Source organism: Macrobrachium rosenbergii, chromosome 4, assembly GCF_040412425.1.
Source record: "Macrobrachium rosenbergii isolate ZJJX-2024 chromosome 4, ASM4041242v1, whole genome shotgun sequence".
Lineage (NCBI taxonomy): Eukaryota > Metazoa > Arthropoda > Malacostraca > Decapoda > Palaemonidae > Macrobrachium > Macrobrachium rosenbergii.
The window spans coordinates 11,130,001-11,147,500 of NC_089744.1; the positions used below are offsets into that span (position 1 = coordinate 11,130,001).

The following is a 17,500-nucleotide window of genomic DNA, read 5'->3' on the forward strand; positions in this document are numbered from 1 at the left end:
CAGCTCAGTGTCTCCCGAAATATTTCAAATCAAAACAACATAAAATTAGTAGCAACACTAATAAATAGACTCCTCAAAACCACAGCAACATAACAAAACCAACAGAACAATAAACAATAATAATGCAATCAGCACCAACAGTATTTAGATTATTTACAAAAATTACATTAAAAGTATAAATAAACCTAAACATATGGCATTCAAAAAATGCTGGAAGCAGCTAGTCGATAAGGTGGAGCCAGCATCATATACTGCATGTAAGAAACCTGCCAGGTTTGCCAGAAAAATTTTTGTGGAGGGGGGGGCCAGTCAGGATAGATTTAGAAACTATGAAAAGCCTAGTATGAAAAAATTAGATAAAGAAGATGACACTTACTAATATAATCCACCAAACAACTTTTGCTTCCCTATCAGCCTGTCCTACACACTTTGAAAAAACAAGTAAAAAAAAAAAATGCCTGATTGTACCCTCAAGCAAGGGAACTCAAACCCAAGACCATGGAAGACCACAGTACAATGGCTATGGCACAGTCCATGGGTGGAGAACAAGGTTTGTATTCAGAGTAATCTTCTCTTAGAAGGATTGCCTACCAAGGATAAAGGGTCACTTCCATCCGCTGGTTTGATTTCGGAGTGTCCTTCTATAAGAGTTGCCTGCCAAGGCTAAAGAGTTTCTTCTACCCTAAAAAAACACACACTCACACACACACGAACACATACACTATGTACAGACGGTAATGTCAACATCGACGAAATGCCACATGCAGAGGCATACAAGTAAAGCTTCCGTGATATGAGACGAAATGAAAATTCATTAATTCCAACAAAACAGAAAAAGAGCAACCACTTTTAGTTTTCTGTAAAAGAAAACTATTGTGCCGGCTTTGTCTGTCCATCCGCACTTTTTATGACCACCCTCAGATCTTAAAAACTAATGAGACTAGAGGGCTGCAAATTGCTATGCTGACCATCCACCCTCCAATCATCAAACATACCAAATTACAGCCCTCTAACCTTAGTACTTTTTATTTTATTTAAGGTTAAAGTTAGCCTTAACCGTGCATCTGGCAACGATATAGACCAGGCAACCACCAGGCCATGGTTAGTTTCATGGGCCGCGGGCCATACAACATTATACTAAGACCACCGAAAGATAGATCTATTTTCGGTGGCCTTGATTAAACGCTGTACAGAAAACTCGACTGCGCCAAAGAAACTTCGGCGCATTTTTTGACTTTAGTGGTGTTCTTAAAATGAATTTGCTTGGGACAGTCGTCACTGAGAAATGTCACATGTACTTAAGATGAAATCACAGTGTTTTACACAAGCAGAGTTTCCATGATGGTCTTCACTTACCGAACGAACTTAATTTTTGGTAGATTGCATTACATTACGCTTTCAAACAACAAATCAAAATAATGGCATATATAACAACTCATAACCATCTCTTATAATTGAAAACCACTTACCAAAGAACTGGCATAAACATCATCAAGTATAATGTAAAAGAACAAATCAGGAAACAGCTGTTGTGTAATTTTGATAGATTTTACTAGATTTTACTTATAAAGTATGCTAGTTTAACTTTGTATACCTGTTTTACATTAAAAAATAATAATTCCAATAATTATTCTTATGATTCTTTCGCTAGTAGGATCAATCAGCTCGTTCTGAGAACATAAACATTACTCAATGCAAATGGCGGATGATCATTTTTTTATACTTATAATGATGATGATGTGACATCGTGATAATGCAGTATAAATGGATTCAGCAAGTAAAATATCAGTTTCATTAACATTATCTTTTTCTTAAATACAACCGTAATAGCCTATCTGACTTATGCAAATGAGTTACATTAACATTACCTTTTTCTTAAATACAGCTGTAATAGCCTATCTGACTTATGCAAATGGTACTGTGAGTGTAAAATCTACTCAAAGTCAATAGTGCACACAAACATTTTGTATGGTAATACAATATGGTAACAACTGATAAGAAATTTGCTGTATAAATATACATTAATGGTCACAAAACCATGGTGGGCTGTGGTTAAACACAAGTAGGCTACCTATCTGTTAAACTGTGCCATTTGCAAGTTAGAGAAAAAGATGGGGTGGCTTTTTTTTTAACTACAACTGGACGGGCATGATCATACGAGGGGCTATAACAGGTTTTGAAGCATACGGATATTATTATGTGCCCCTGTAAAAGCTACATCTACAACAGACACCATATACCAATCCAAAGGTACAAGAAATTTAGCCACAAGAAGGATGAACGTGCTGGGGAACTTGGACAGCGACATAGGTCTGGCATTATGATGCATTAAAACTTGCCAAATTGAATTTGGCTACCTAGGAATATCATAATGTACCGGGACAGTAAATAAGCAATATTCTCTCTAAGAGAACTAGAAAATGCAAAGCAAGTGAATGAGGGGAGACGGGATGTTTGAAAAATTAAAAATTTTATGAAGTCAATCACAGCCAAAAAATTATACACAAACCTGTTATATATTCCTAAAACAATACACAATTTTGAGTGTAACTACAAACAGTGTCATAGATGAACAAGGATTAGTAGAGCTTAGATTTAATAGAGATATAGGAAAAATAACTTTTTATATCAAAATAATGGGTCACCCAATGACAAAACTTTTGATATCACGCAACTCTGTTTAATAAGTTGCTCAATGAACTATAAAGAAAGACGTAACTATTAAAATATGGTTGACAAAGAGGAGACAGCTATCCAGGAAAATTATGATGTAATTAACATTTAAATCCATTATTAAATAGAGATTGGGTTTTGATGTTTTGACAGATTTGATATTTATTTCGGTTACCAACATTTGGTTATCGAACTAAAAACACTTATAGCCTGTATCAAACAAAGGCAGGGACCACAGTACGAAAGCAATGTCTTAGGCATTGTCAGGTTAGGTGGGTTTGGGTGGGTGGGTTGGGCATTAGTTGCCTATTTCATTTGTTGACATTTAAAGTATCTAACTAAATATCGTTTCTGATTAACTGCCAAAGATACCTAGCCTAGGATCCAGTTTCACACCCGTACCACTACCCCAAGACATGTAAAATAAAATATAAGCTGGGTAAGGTTAGCGTTGGTTAGGTAAGTTTAGTTAGGTTGCATCCATGTACTATACTTCATTCTGTATTTAATGGTGGCATGTCCGACTAGGTTAGGTAGGTTCCAGAAAAGTAGCAAAACCATCATCAACCCACCTAATCTAGTAAAATACTCCAGGTTATCCCTGTATATATCTCACTACTATTTATTATACCCACAAAAGAAATCCCAGACTGCCCCTGCGGTCACATTACTCTTAGACGTAGGAAAGGATGGTTAATTGGTTAACCAAGTAGTACCGAAAGAAACCAGTGTGAAATTCGCCATAATCACATGAACTAGTAGTAAAAATATTTTACGTGTGTACCGGATTATAGCCTAAGTTTGAAGGCAACATTTAAAAAATTACAAATTATAGTAAAATAAAGGTTCCTGTCTGAATTAACTAATCGAGGGCCGATGGGCGAGCCTTCATAAACAACCCCCATAAACAAACATGTGAAAACGCGGGGGCTGCAGACCTGCAGTAGGCTATCGACTTACCGCAACGTCCGAATAACGGCTACCAACAGAGGACATGATAATAAAATAATAAAACAAAACAGTAGAATGTGGCTTACCATAGTGACTAACTGTTGACACAAGCTTTCGTTCTTCATAACTTCCAGTGACCGTTGATGTCCTAGTACCAGTTTGATTCACTGATCAACCGGTTTTATCTTACATTTGACTTAACCTACTTCTTTTAGTCTAAATTCTGGATAATAATCCCCTCTTGACCTGAATAACTCGGCTCCGTAACTATGTGCCTTTGTCCCTCAAGCATCGTCTTAAATGTGCAACAGTTTATGAAAGGTTTATTTTATTTTATAACGTATCTAGTCTTCCATTTACGATATCCAAAAATCTTAAAGTCTGCTTCACAGGCTTTGCTCTAGGGGAAAGTAGCTCTTCCATAATAAATTATGAAAATAACTTTGTATGGGATTTTAAAAATATTACATTCAAAACTTCGTAATATGAGTTTGTTCATTGTGCCTTTCGAATGTAGCAACGCACTGGTTACATTCTAATGCCACTGCAATTTCGGATTCTTAGACTAACCTTTACCTCTTGTAGTGAGGGTGCCACGGGTAGGATACTAACTGCCTCCTTATCACTTTAATATTGGATGACTGCCTCATCCCTGACGATAGTTGGCAGTCCTTATCCTTCATGAACTACTTTATCATGGATGAAGGCCTCCGGGTCGTATATTAGTAATTACTATGGCTACTAAATGTCTTGTTGTTTAAAAGCTTCTATATTGCCAGCCATATAAAAGTCATTAAGTTTTCAAAATATGGCCTAGGCCTATACACTACCACTAAGTTGAAGCAAACTGAGAAAGCCAGGGTGTTGTGATTTTTTTTACCATTTCAGGCTTTTTGAATTTGCTTGGTATCCAACCTCGTTAAAGCAAACTTACTTCCTTTTTAACATATAAGACTCATGAGATTTTCATCGCTTCAAGGTATCCACAAAAGGAAAAAACGGAACAAAACAAGTCCCCGAAAGCACAACACTACACCAAGAATGTACAGGAACTACTGAGTACTGAACAGAGTAGTCGCACACCGTTGTGGAACTTGGGGAGTTGTCAGAGCACTGAAAACAGTGTACGCTGCTGCCATATGCGTGTCAAAACTTTTTTGGAAAAGTTTTTCCTACATCGCAACTTTTTATTAACAATATACATTGCACTTCCACATTTGTATATAAAATGATTTGCATTAAGAAATCTTCACACTAAAATTCGTGTGTAAATATTTAAATGTCTAAAAAGTTCTTTTAAGAATGCATATGGTTTCCTCGTCCATCAATTAGAGAGAGAGAGAGAGAGAGAGAGAGAGAGAGAGAGAGAGAGAGAGAGAGAGAGAGAGAGAGAGAGTAAATATTTAAATGTCCAAAAAGTTCTTTTAAGAATGCATATGGTTTCCTCGTCCATCAATTAGAGAGAGAGAGAGAGAGAGAGAGAGAGAGAGAGAGAGAGAGAGAGAGAGAGAGAATGGCAACATACTTACCAATTTACTTATGCATTCCTTTGAACTAACCGGTCTTTACATTTTTATGTGCCAACTGTAGCGTTAGTAGAAAACCTCACTTCAAAAACCACGTTTGTAAATTAATCTCATCATCGATACTTCAAATTCAATAAAACACAAGTTATTTAAAGGTTATTAAAACACACCAGCTTATTATGAGACAATATATTTTACAAAAATAACAATTTACAAATAATAAAGCAAATTCTAGGCCCAAGAAATGAAACTTCTATAGTCGCTCTGATAAAAGAAAAAATTTTGCCAATTACATCGAAACACCAGGACGTGGAGTAAGAATAATAAACCTACTTCTATGTTCATAAAAGATAAAGAAAACCAGAGGTATAAAAGCACAGAGAGAGAGAGAGAGAGAGAGAGAGAGAGAGAGAGAGAGAGAGAGAGAGAGAGAGAGAGAATTCAGTCACTAGTCACTCAGTCACTAGACACACCCTGCGAGACACTTGACAACACCCGATTCTAAACTGTCATTTTTTTGGGAGTTTCACTTTGCCCTAAAAGTATGTTTTGTTTGTGCAATCAAGTGTCCAAGTTCTATATAAAAAAATGCAGATTTATCCTCCAGAGATAACGTTTGTTTACTATTAAACACAGTTGTTTCAGCTTCTCGGGAAGAATATAAATGTATTCATAATTACATATGTATTAAAAACTTATACACATTATAATATATGTATACATATACACATTATACACACATATATAATATATATGCATACATATATATACTGTATATATGTATATATAACTGTTATATGCATACACACAATCTTTCATACATACGTACATGCAAAATTTATGCATACTGAATACAGACACATTTGTAAAAAATTGTATATATTTATATAAAGTAGTACACAAACTATCATATACTGCTGTATACAGAAAAGCATGCAAACAAAGTTGAATGTATGTATACATTCAAAATGTATACATACATTCAAATGTATACATACATTCAAATGTATACATACATACATTGAATGTATACATCTAGTTTATCGTAAGTGAAGTCATCCATTCGCAATTACACGCATATCTTCATTCAAACACTGAGGATATAAATCATACTGACATCCAAGTCATTTACATATACATAGGCATGCACAATATATGTACTCACAAAATTTCCTTCAAAATAACATCCTAATATGCTAAGACATTCTAATCTTTCTCTTCCTATCTCACTCTCACTCTCATGACACAATCCGAAAGTGAAAAGAAATAGTGAATAGAATATGAACGATCTTTTCCATGACTTCCCCTTCAAGCACTAAAACTGACTGTTCTGGAAGTTAATCTGCTATTGAATCGTTACAATATCATACGTATTGCATTTTTTTAAAACTGCATGGTCATTTTTTAATGAGATGAAAAATGGATATACAAAAACAGTCGCTGCACTTTTTACAGTATAATTTTTTTTTCAGTCTATTTCGCCATTAGTGAAATTACCCTAAACGATGTGGTGTTTATTTTAGCAAGTCTGCAACTGGTATACCGTAACCTTTTCCTTCTCATTATAGATCTCATTAAAACATTCTCCAGGTTACTTAGCATAGTAGATATTTTAATTAAGTTTTATCATAAACTCTATCGTATCATGGGTATTCTTGAAATGAAAGTGGACCTGAATGACATTGCCAGATATTTCAGACACTTTATGTTTATAAATGATCTTATTTTGTAAGAGACAGATTCAGCCACTTCCTTTTATTGTCCGTTACCAAAAGGAATCTGCATTGCGATGGAAATTGAAATTGCGTCAGTGACCAATTAATGACATTATTCTCGTGTGACATTTTGCGCGAAACCGCCGATATTATTTTTTCGAACCAGATAAAAATGCACGTATATGACTGCATATATATATATATATATATATATATATATATATATATATATATATATATATATATATATATATATATATATGTGTGTGTGTGTGTGTGTGTGTGTGAGCGTGCGTGTGTGCGTCTCGGTGACTGTATGCGCGTCTGCCTGTGTAAACATTTACATCCTCCGGAGCCGCAACAAAGGCGCAACCCGACCCGAACCTCCCCTGCGCACGACCTCATGTAAACATAATCAGTGAGGCCAATTGAATAATGAACCAAAGAGTGCCAGAACGTTCTGTCAACTTTAAAAGAAATAGAAACCGTTACCACTTCTGCAGTTGAATTTCCTTCAATCTCTCTTCGAGTGGAAACCAGTTTCCCTTCCGCGAAAGTCTATCGGGAGAGTAGGAGACCGCGATAAAAATAAATGGGAATGAAAATAAGAAAGCAAATGGCCCAGGAAATTCCGGCTGTTGTGGGGAAGCCGTGCCGAGAGAGAGGATTTCGTTAATAAAATACATGAACAGACACACACGATGCACGTGTATATATATATATATATATATATATATATATATATATATATATATATATATATATATATATATATATATATATATATATATATATATAAATGTTTGTGTATGTATGTATATATGCATAGATGCAGAGAGAGAGAGAGAGAGAGAGAGAGAGAGAGAGAGAGAGAGAGAGAGAGAGAGAGAGAGAGAGAGAGAGAGAGATACTCTGTTATGACTTGAAAGCAAGGCCTGAAAAGATTTCAAAATGACAAAATAAATACTGGGATAAAAGGTTCGGAGAGAAATATTTTGCGAAAAGGAAAATTCAATTTAGCTTTTCTAAAGTGAGTGTTTGGAGCAGCTACTGAATTCTTTTGATAGTCGAGAGGCAAATTTAGCAAGCAGAGCACTCGGATCGGGTTGACATAAAATGTATGACGGTATGATGGATTTAAGGAGAGAAAAAGCAGAATGGATGTATTACAAAAATGACAAAATAGAAAGAGTTTTGTTATAAATATAATAACGGTGTAAAGGCGGCAATAAAAATATAAACTATTACTATCAAAAAAAATTCTCAGAAAGGAAGATGACAGAGTAAATTGCAAGGGAACGCCATAAGGCAATAGTGAAAATTGTGTAAAATAGAAGAAAATATTCCAAACACAAAATTTCGGTCACAGATATCTGAAAGTACAATTTATGCCAGTGCACGAAATAGCCGAGTTTACAAAAAAAAAAAAAAAAAACCAAGGTCTAGGATGAATTTTGAACGTCATCGACCCAATCTCAACTCTCGGGGCAATCTTCAGCTCTCTGACATGACACATATTGGCATACATTATATATACTGTGTGTGTGTGTGTGTATATATATATATATATATATATATATATATATATATATATATATATATATATATATATATATATATATATATATATATAATGTTGTTTGGGAAGTCTCAAGTGCATATTTATGGAAATAATTTCGTATAATTACAAAAATATCAGTTCCTTACGGTGGTGATTTCAAGGGGTTTTTCAAGAGGAAACTGACGTAAAATCAAACCTGTTGCTTCATATCGTATTCTGTTAGTGCGAATAAAGCATCGATTTCGTTCAGCACCTCACTCAACGAAAATGTGCTATTTCTTCATTTTTCCCATCTGCATCCTAGTGAAGAAAGTGGTCCAATTTATCCAATTTTATTTCCTTTGCGAAAAAGAAATTTATTTATATATCTTTTTGATTGTCGTTAAAACTTCCAAACCCTTTGCTAATGGGGAGAAAGATCAATGAAAATGTCCTTTAATTCTATGAAGTGTACTAATGAAAAACGACTTCTTTGAAGACGAGAACAATTTGACACAATATCCGAAGGGTGGAAAAGAACTGATGATCCTGAAAATTCAAGACAAGAAAGAACTGAGGATGGTTAAAGAATAATGTCCTTACAATAGCTAACGATAACGTTAAATCACCTACATACAAGACCATGGATGAAAATGACCTAGCGAATTACTAAATGATGAAACTAATTCCTTCGAAGTATTTGTTTTCTCGCTAAATAATATCGGACCTGAGGGTCAACCAGCCTTTGAAAACACGAAGAATCGGGGCCTATCACGTGCCACAATTTTACAGTCGAGAGCGTTAACCAAATCAGCGTGAGATTTATTAAGAGAGAGAGAGAGAGAGAGAGAGAGAGAGAGAGAGAGAGAGAGAGAGAGAGAGAGAGAGAGAGAGAGAAACCTACAATAAAATTTTGCCTTACATCGACCACACGTAATACAATTAGGTCCCTTAACAGGTTATTCACATGTATAGCAAATTAGGGGATGTGATAATATAGACAGCATCTCTTTCGCCGTAATAACGGTGCTGAAAATATTATTATTGTTATGAATATTATCTTATTATTACTATTATGTAGTTGAGCTGGCCGGAAACTTACCATATAACTTTACATTCTACTGTATTTTGCTATGAGCCCACACGTTTTGTTCACTCAGAAACGACTACCTTTCTTGGATCACATTCCATGGATTCTTGACAACAATGAATATTCACAAGTGATTTACGCGAAAGGAATCTTAACTTCTCATCAATTCAGCTTCTATGACACCCGGAGCCCTGATGGCACTCCGGCACTCGTAGACACATGAATACACTACGTTTAACATAACTTCTTCTTCTTCTTCTTCTTCTCTGTACAGTAGACATTAAACTTTGGAATAAGTTGATGATACTCAACGCTGTGAGTGCATGTTTCTACATTTACTTGTTCATGTTATTATTTTGCTTGTATTCAACCATGTTTATACATTATCGTGTTTGTATGTCAACACGTTTCTAGCTTGACATGATTAATATTTATAAACATTACATAAAAGTTTTTATTCTGTTTTTTCATAGTGAAATGGTTAGTGTTCGACGTAACTATCCTCTCCATACCTCACGTATTTGATTATCTGAAGATTTCATTTCCACATGGCGATTACATAGTAACATTTAAGCATTCCAGTCGGCAAAATCATAAGGAATTGTTCCATAAGAGTAGAGGAGATGATGTATACAGAATTATGAAGAACTGTAGATGCTGATACAGGGTAATGAAGACCTGGTTACTTGTGTAGCCTCGAAACCACTATGAAATGCATCAAAGTGAAACTCATCTAATAGGTGGAAACCTGTTTCAGTTTCAATACGTTGTTAACAAAACATGCGTAAAAAATGCTGATGTTTCGTCCTCGCTTGTGAAAAATACTATGAACCCAGCGAAATATTAAAGAATGTTAGCGGACATCAGTAACATTCCATTTGTTGATGAGAAAATATCTTCCAAAAAATAAATGAGACAGGAAAGGTATTACAAGTGGGGAAAAATTATTTTCACTTACTAGAAAACGCCTATAACCTGAAAACGGAATATAAACAAAAAATAAAAACCTAAAAAAAAAAAAGTTATAAAAACCAAAACCGTTTGCTCAAAGTCTACAAATCACAAAAACGCCTTCCTGGTAGTTTCCCCGTTCTCGAACAACAGGAAGTTCAGTTGTGCACTATTTCTAATGGGTCAACCACGTCCAAAAGTTACTGATAAGGTGACACTTGATGAACGTTACGTACCGCTGCCGTAAGAAACGTACCACGTGTCTTTCACACGAAGAACTTTCGCTAAGTGGTCGGTTTTCTGCTTGTCACTCGCTAGTTATCGGGAGAGTCCACGAGCATTTAAGGGAGACAGAGTATTACTATATTTATATTATGCCAGACTCTTTTTTCATATATTTCACTCCTTTAACACAATATTTATTTTTAACCACCAGCGGCCATACGGAAAAAAAAACACGTAAAACAGCTACACTTTGAAATTTGTTTTTTTTTTGTTTTTATTTTCTACCTCTAGCGTGACTGGTAAAACATCAAATTTGCACTTTCCACAGGAGAAAGTCTGCCTGAAGCTTCGACGACGCGAAAGCCGTCGATCGAGTCTTTCCTTCGTTCACTTTCGGGATTCGACTTTCTTTTTCGAATGCGAGTTCGACGTATACGTGTTCACTCGACAAGGCTGTGACCCAAAAGTTCTATTTATTATGAAAAACAATGACTTAAAATTATCATTAGGGTTAAAGTGACATAAACATCTGCTTCTCTCACTACGCCGCTTAAAATATATAGATATATATATATTTTTACAGTCTCAGTGATTAAAAAAAATCCCCTGGAGTGTCGTTCGTATTGCTTATTCAAAATACACCTTTCATTTTTATCTTTTTCGTTCTAAACTGATGAGAACACGAATCGATTAAGAGTCTATTTCTGAAGAACTTCCTTTCAGTAAATGCTCCTCACTTTCCTCTTTCAGCGGGAACGAGAGGGATACAGGTCTATTCCATTTTGACATCCGGTACCTCTGGAATAGAACGTCCCATTGAAGAACCCTTTTAATTATGATATTCCTGTATAGGACACAATAAAAAGAGAGAGGGAGATGGAGCAAGAGAGAGAAAAAGAGAGCGGGCTTTCATTTTGAAGAGTGGGCTAAAATATAAAACGGCTTTCACTAGAATATAAGGAGAGGAAGAGAGAGAGAGAGAGAGAGAGAGAGAGAGAGAGAGAGAGAGAGAGAGAGAGAGAGAGAGAGAGAGAGAGAGAGAGAGAGGAACTTGAAACTTGACCATTACAGCCATAACGTATATGGGTGGAGTCTCCTTCACGGTATTCATATGAGTTTCGAGTATGACTCGAAGGACTCCTCTACCGAGAAGCCTTCTAGAGCGCCTATGAAAGATAGAAAGAAAGAAAGAAAAAGTTGAAAAGAGTTTTTCTCTCCGTCGTATCACCTCCGGGGGCGATGGGTCTCCTCAGTGAATGCTGACGAGGCACCAGGCCAACAATAGGCCTGTGGTCAGGAGGCCTACGGAGGCTCTGTGGGAGAGCGCGCCATCCACGGCTCGAGGCTGTATGGCTGCTATCTTGTTGCCTGAGAAGGAAATGGAAAATGGTATTAGGGTGTAATGACAAGGTAAAAATGTTTTTCATGTATTTAGAATAGTTAAAAACTCTCTCTCTCTCTCTCTCTCTCTCTCTCTCATTCAAGTTCACACCATTATTCTAAATAACCGAAAAATATTCTTTAAAATATATTCAGGCAGAAACATTTTCTTTATAGTATTGTTTTACAATTACGTTTGATTTAAATGTAATAAATCTCCCAATCTAATGACAGTTTATCATTAATTATAAATAGGGAGGTCTTCAAAATCACTATATGAGGTTTTACAATATACCGCAATAACATTCGTTACCCGAAACGAATTTCCCAAACCTCTTTTGCAAGAGACTGTTACATAAAAAAAATAAAAATGTGACTCAAAAGGAATTCTACACAAAACTGTGACCCGAAGGAAAATTTAAACCAGAAATGTGACTCCTTGGGGAACAGATATCAGGAGGAGGAAATACTGAGAGTATTTGCTACGATACGAGGCTCTCTCGGAGGGAATTATGTTGCCAGCAAACACCAGAAATTAGAATTTTTATGGACGGAGACTCCGGATTCAAGTTTACGGTTGCTTCTAAAAACGCGCCATCTGTTCTCTGTTTTCCAATGGCTGCAAGATGCAGACCCTTTCTTGCGCTCGTTTATTCCAATCTTAAGTTTTGCGTTTGTTGTCTCAACTTTTCGTGTTTGACCTTTGTTGGCGCCGCTGCGAAAGAGATTGGGTCAACATTTGCCCGTCAGTTTAGCAGTCGCTCATTTGCAGTTCATTCTTGTAAAAAGTAAGAATGGTAAACAGTACATCCAATGCGAAAGATATTTAGGTTAATCATATTTCATTACACCGCCGACACTTCAGTAATATTGTATAAAGTGCACAAATCTTTTCTTAATCAAATCCGCAAAGAGTCAGCAAGCAATTCCGGGTTCGAGTTAAGTATACCTTAGGTTAACCAGACCACTGAGCTGATTAACAGCTCTCCTAGGGCTGGCCCGAAAGATTAGATTTATTTTACGTGGCTAAGAACCAACTGGTTACCTAGCAACGGGACCTACAGCTTACTGTGGAATCCGAACCACATTATGACGAGAAATCAATTTCTATCATCAGAAATAAATTTCTCTAATTCTTCATTGGCCAGTCGGAGAGTTGAACGCTAGGCCAACAGCGTCCGGGTTCGAGTTGGAAGCGAGTCTTTTTTTTGGAAAATGTTCGTGATTCTCACTGTAACTCTGTTGATAAGCAATTAATTATGTACTTGGTAGTTAAATGACTGGCAGGTCGTAACCAGGGGAGATGGTCATGGGGCTAAAAGCATTATAAAGCATTATATATATATATATATATATATATATATATATATATATATATATATATATATATATATATATATATATATATATATATATATATATATATATATATATATATATATATATATATATATATATACATACATATATATATATATATATATATATATATATATATATATATATATATATATATATATATATATATATATATATATATATATATATATATAGATTATATAATTGTCTAAAATAGAGGTTTATCTCCAAGAAAAAAAATACCAACAAAAATGTTAATTACAAAGGTAATGATAATTGGATTACATAATTCTTTCATTCATCAGGGTTTATTTGTGGGGAGAAAATATGTCGATGCGATTAACATAGAGTTAAAAGAGTAAGCCGAGAAGGGAATCACATTCGCTTATCTTGTCATTTATTTAAGATTTATGTAGGATAAAGGACAAAAGGTTACACTGCTGTTGTTTACTGTAAATATATCGGTACTGCCTCGTATACTTGACTTCACCGTAAACTTTGCAAAACACCTAATTATAACTTTTGCCTGAAGCGTGAAGAAGGATCACCCATATAAATACTTTATAAACAGGTGCTGAACTAAACTTGGGCGACAAGCTTACGCATTCTTCATGCTTGATTAAAACATACTTGGCAACTTTCAACGTCATGAGGCGTTCAATGGACGCGGGATCGGGTGCCCGGGAGGAAAGTATCGACTCTCCATAAGAACAGTGTCAGGGTCCAAATTCTCATTTTACAGTTTACCTTTCAATAACTTGTGACCTAGTTTGGAACAGTACGTTCCCAAATCACTTGCGTTCACCCTTGGCGGTACCGATAAGCCTTAATGCAATAACTACAGCTTCATAAACAATTCAGTGCCACTTTGAAACTCAACCTGGTTCCCATAACCTTCCCAGTTTTGAAAAGCGGGGCTGTTGTTTCTTTAGGGGTTGGAAGCTGTTATTCCTTCCTTTAACCGTTACTTCACAAGTAGGTCAATGTGCCGTGCTGTCGACATACGTATATAAAAGAAGCGAAAATGCAGTTACATCATTAAATCGCGTCCCGAGATCAGCAGCATTAAGTAACGACGTCCCTAACGCCGTTTCCTTAGTTTCGCAGTTTCTTTTCCTCGTTTTTTTTCAGGTTTCTCTCCGGGAGTAAATAAGAGAAACTTCGTCGGAGGAATGAGAAAGTGAGGGGTGCAGTGCAATAGGTGGTTCCCCAGGAGGGATCTTCCAAGCTAATTATGCTTTCCTTTGTCTCCGCCTCTGTCTAATTTGGTTCCTCTAATTCGTTTTTTCTTAGTCATTTGCTAAACTCCATTATCAGAGTCCGCCCTTCCTTCAGTTTCTCTCTCCTCTCCAGGAATCATGATGTTTAATGGCTACTTAATGTTTTTCTTATCAAATAACCTGATTTCGGGAATGCAATTATGTCTTTGTTCTACAAACCAGGCGCAAATTTTTGTATTTAAGGGTTATTTTTCTTTATGTTAAGTAAAGTCTGTCATGCAGACACTGGCGTAACAAGTTTCGCATCAAGCATGGCAATGGACGCTTGTTCATCCATTATTAAAGAATCTGTAGCGAAATCTGTACGGCGCGTGTATATGGTAATAAAAAGGTAGTATTCTGTAAATCTACTTTGCTCGAATTTTTACCTGTCATTCACGAACAGATTTTTTTTTTTGGGGGGGGGTGAGCTGGGAGAATTGATATTCATTGTATTTTCTGTTAAACGGACATTTTACCGGAAATAATTCATTGTATTAATTTCCCTCTTTCTTGTTAGGCGACTGTTGAGCGTCGCAGCTTGAGGCGGAAAGATATATAAAAAAACTCCAGACGTAAGTGTACTTTGCTTCTGAAAAATGCATACAATGAAAACGGGAGGGCCTCGACGAGGTAATCCTTTTACCAGAGGCGAAACCATTCCAGCTGAAGGACCAACCGCCGACCTCTGAACCCTTCGAGTTGCGAACGATATGCAGACGTTTCTCGAAAATCCAGTTTGCCTCTGTTGACCGAGGCAGTGCATTAATGTACCTAGTCGTTAATCCATCGTTGGGGGTTCGTCAGCCCACAGGTTGAACCTGTTTGTAATTCATATTCTATACCCCGCCTCTCATTAAAGCACGACGACCTAAAAAATGAAGGGCCAACTACGCAACTGTATGCACGTAGTTACTTGCCGTGACTACTTGCACACAGAAATAAATCCATCTTAAGAAACGCTTAGGAGTAATTATGTCGTCGTTGCAGCCACATCACAATGAAACGAATCTGAATTCAAAAGGACGCAAACATAACATCATGAAAAGTCAAAAGATAGATGCACATGTTGTATAACACAACGCCTCCCGAACCAAATAAGAACGGACATTACTTTCGCCCAATAACACTCAAAATTGTCAGGTAAAATTACGAGACCATTTTAAACAAAAACATAAAATTTGTTTCATTCTTGAATGAAATGACAGAGGCGACCACACCAGGCATAAAACAAGCTTATTCCCTGGAAAAGAGATGAAAGGTTTATTAAAAATGAATTCCTTGATTATTTTTGAAGCTAAAAAGGTTGTTAGAGTAAGACCAAGAATGATGCCCCCAAGCCTCAGGAAACGGATGAGAAATTCGTAGAAAATATGAGCTCGAATTCTGGGCATTTGTAAATCATTCCCATTTATGCCTGTCTGGGTCGAGATGGGAATCGAGATGGGAATCTCTTTTCTCTTCCCCAAATTTATGCGTAACTTTCTAATGTTGGTCTCTTAATATATATACCAAAGATTGCAAACTGACAAAATTATGCATGTGAATAGGATTAAAGAGTGTTTAAGCTCAGAAATCGTTTAAAGCAATTATTTACAATGAGATTTTCTGTCATCAGATATTATATGACAGATAGTTTGCAGTGTATTTGTATATACACCTAAAAAAGAAAAATGAAAAAACATAACGACTTTCATCTCTGCACTGTGAATTTCAACCTTTCAACCCAAGTTCCATATCTTTTAACGATGACGGCTCAACATCTACTTCCTTTCAATTTCCAGGGGCGTCTCTCGAGTTCCACCTTCTCAACAATTCTTTTTCTTCTCTACTTGAAGGACCGTCTCTTGTCTAACTCTTCTGCTGGCAGACTTGATATTTCAGATTTCCTCTTCGTTTGCCTCCAAGGACTCTTCTGGTGTTTGCACCCAATCTTAAATTGCTTTGGCTTCCTCTTAAGAGCTCATTTCTGAATAGGGATCTTGAAACTAAGACAATATGACTACCTCCGGGACAGGTTCTCTTTTCCCACCCGGCTTTACGAGGAAGTGATTATATCTTTCCCTCTACTGCAAAGATTTAGAATTGCCTTGTTGCTTCTTTTTTTTTTTCCGCCTATCCCAACCTTTCTTTTTTCGCCAACAGCCCCAAGAATTTTTTCTTCTTTCCATAGAGCCTTAGGCGCATAAGGGCAAGTTAGAGCCCATTCAAGGCTCATGGTGTGATCGGTAGAGTTCTTTGACACGCATGCAAGAGATGATACTGAAATCAAGGGCGAGGAAGTCCTGATCGGTACGCTCTGTTAAAATACATCGAGCCTGTGTTGACACAAGATGTGAATTAATTTCTTGGCAGACAGATGACTGTGGTGGTAGCAGCCTGAGTTAAGAATCTGACATGAGGCTAGCACCCTCGTCAACAGACAGTTGTTGAGAACTGCAATTCTAACACCTCCTAGTGCCATTCATTTCCAGGGAAAAGGGTGCTGGGTTTAAACATATATACGTGGAGAGAGAGAGAGAGAGAGAGAGAGAGAGAGAGAGAGAGAGAGAGAGAGAGAGAGAGAGAGAGAGAGAGAATGTTTAACACCTCACTGGTTCTGAAATGAACAACCTTCTCAACTAATTTTCCATTTTTTCGAAGGAGATTTGCACAAAGGGTTTCGATTACTAATAAGATTATCTTTCCTTCTTTATATTCATGAATTAATTGAAAAGTTTGCGCCACATTTTCACTCGCCTTTAATTCAATCAACACGGCTGTTGTTGTCTATTAAAAGTAGAGCTATATTCCCCAGCCATTGCTTCTCCATAAACATGCACAGCTCTCTA

General features: G+C 36.4%; 1 protein-coding gene and 1 long non-coding RNA gene across 2 annotated transcripts in view; both read right to left on the reverse strand.

Moving 5' to 3' along the window:
• Positions 1–4,686, reverse strand: part of LOC136830528 (uncharacterized) — a 657,803-nt gene extending 653,117 nt beyond the window's left edge. Inside the window, exon 1 of the long non-coding RNA XR_010850647.1 lies at positions 3,711–4,686. This is a non-coding gene — a long non-coding RNA (uncharacterized lncRNA). The remainder of the gene's footprint in view (positions 1–3,710) is intronic.
• A 5,076-nt stretch (positions 4,687–9,762) lies between these two features.
• LOC136830532 (junctional adhesion molecule B-like) overlaps positions 9,763–17,500 on the reverse strand; it is a 651,645-nt gene continuing 643,907 nt past the window's right edge. Inside the window, exon 7 of the mRNA XM_067090050.1 lies at positions 9,763–12,039. Coding sequence (XP_066946151.1) covers positions 11,921–12,039 — 119 coding nt within the window. The 3' untranslated portion in view covers positions 9,763–11,920. The remainder of the gene's footprint in view (positions 12,040–17,500) is intronic.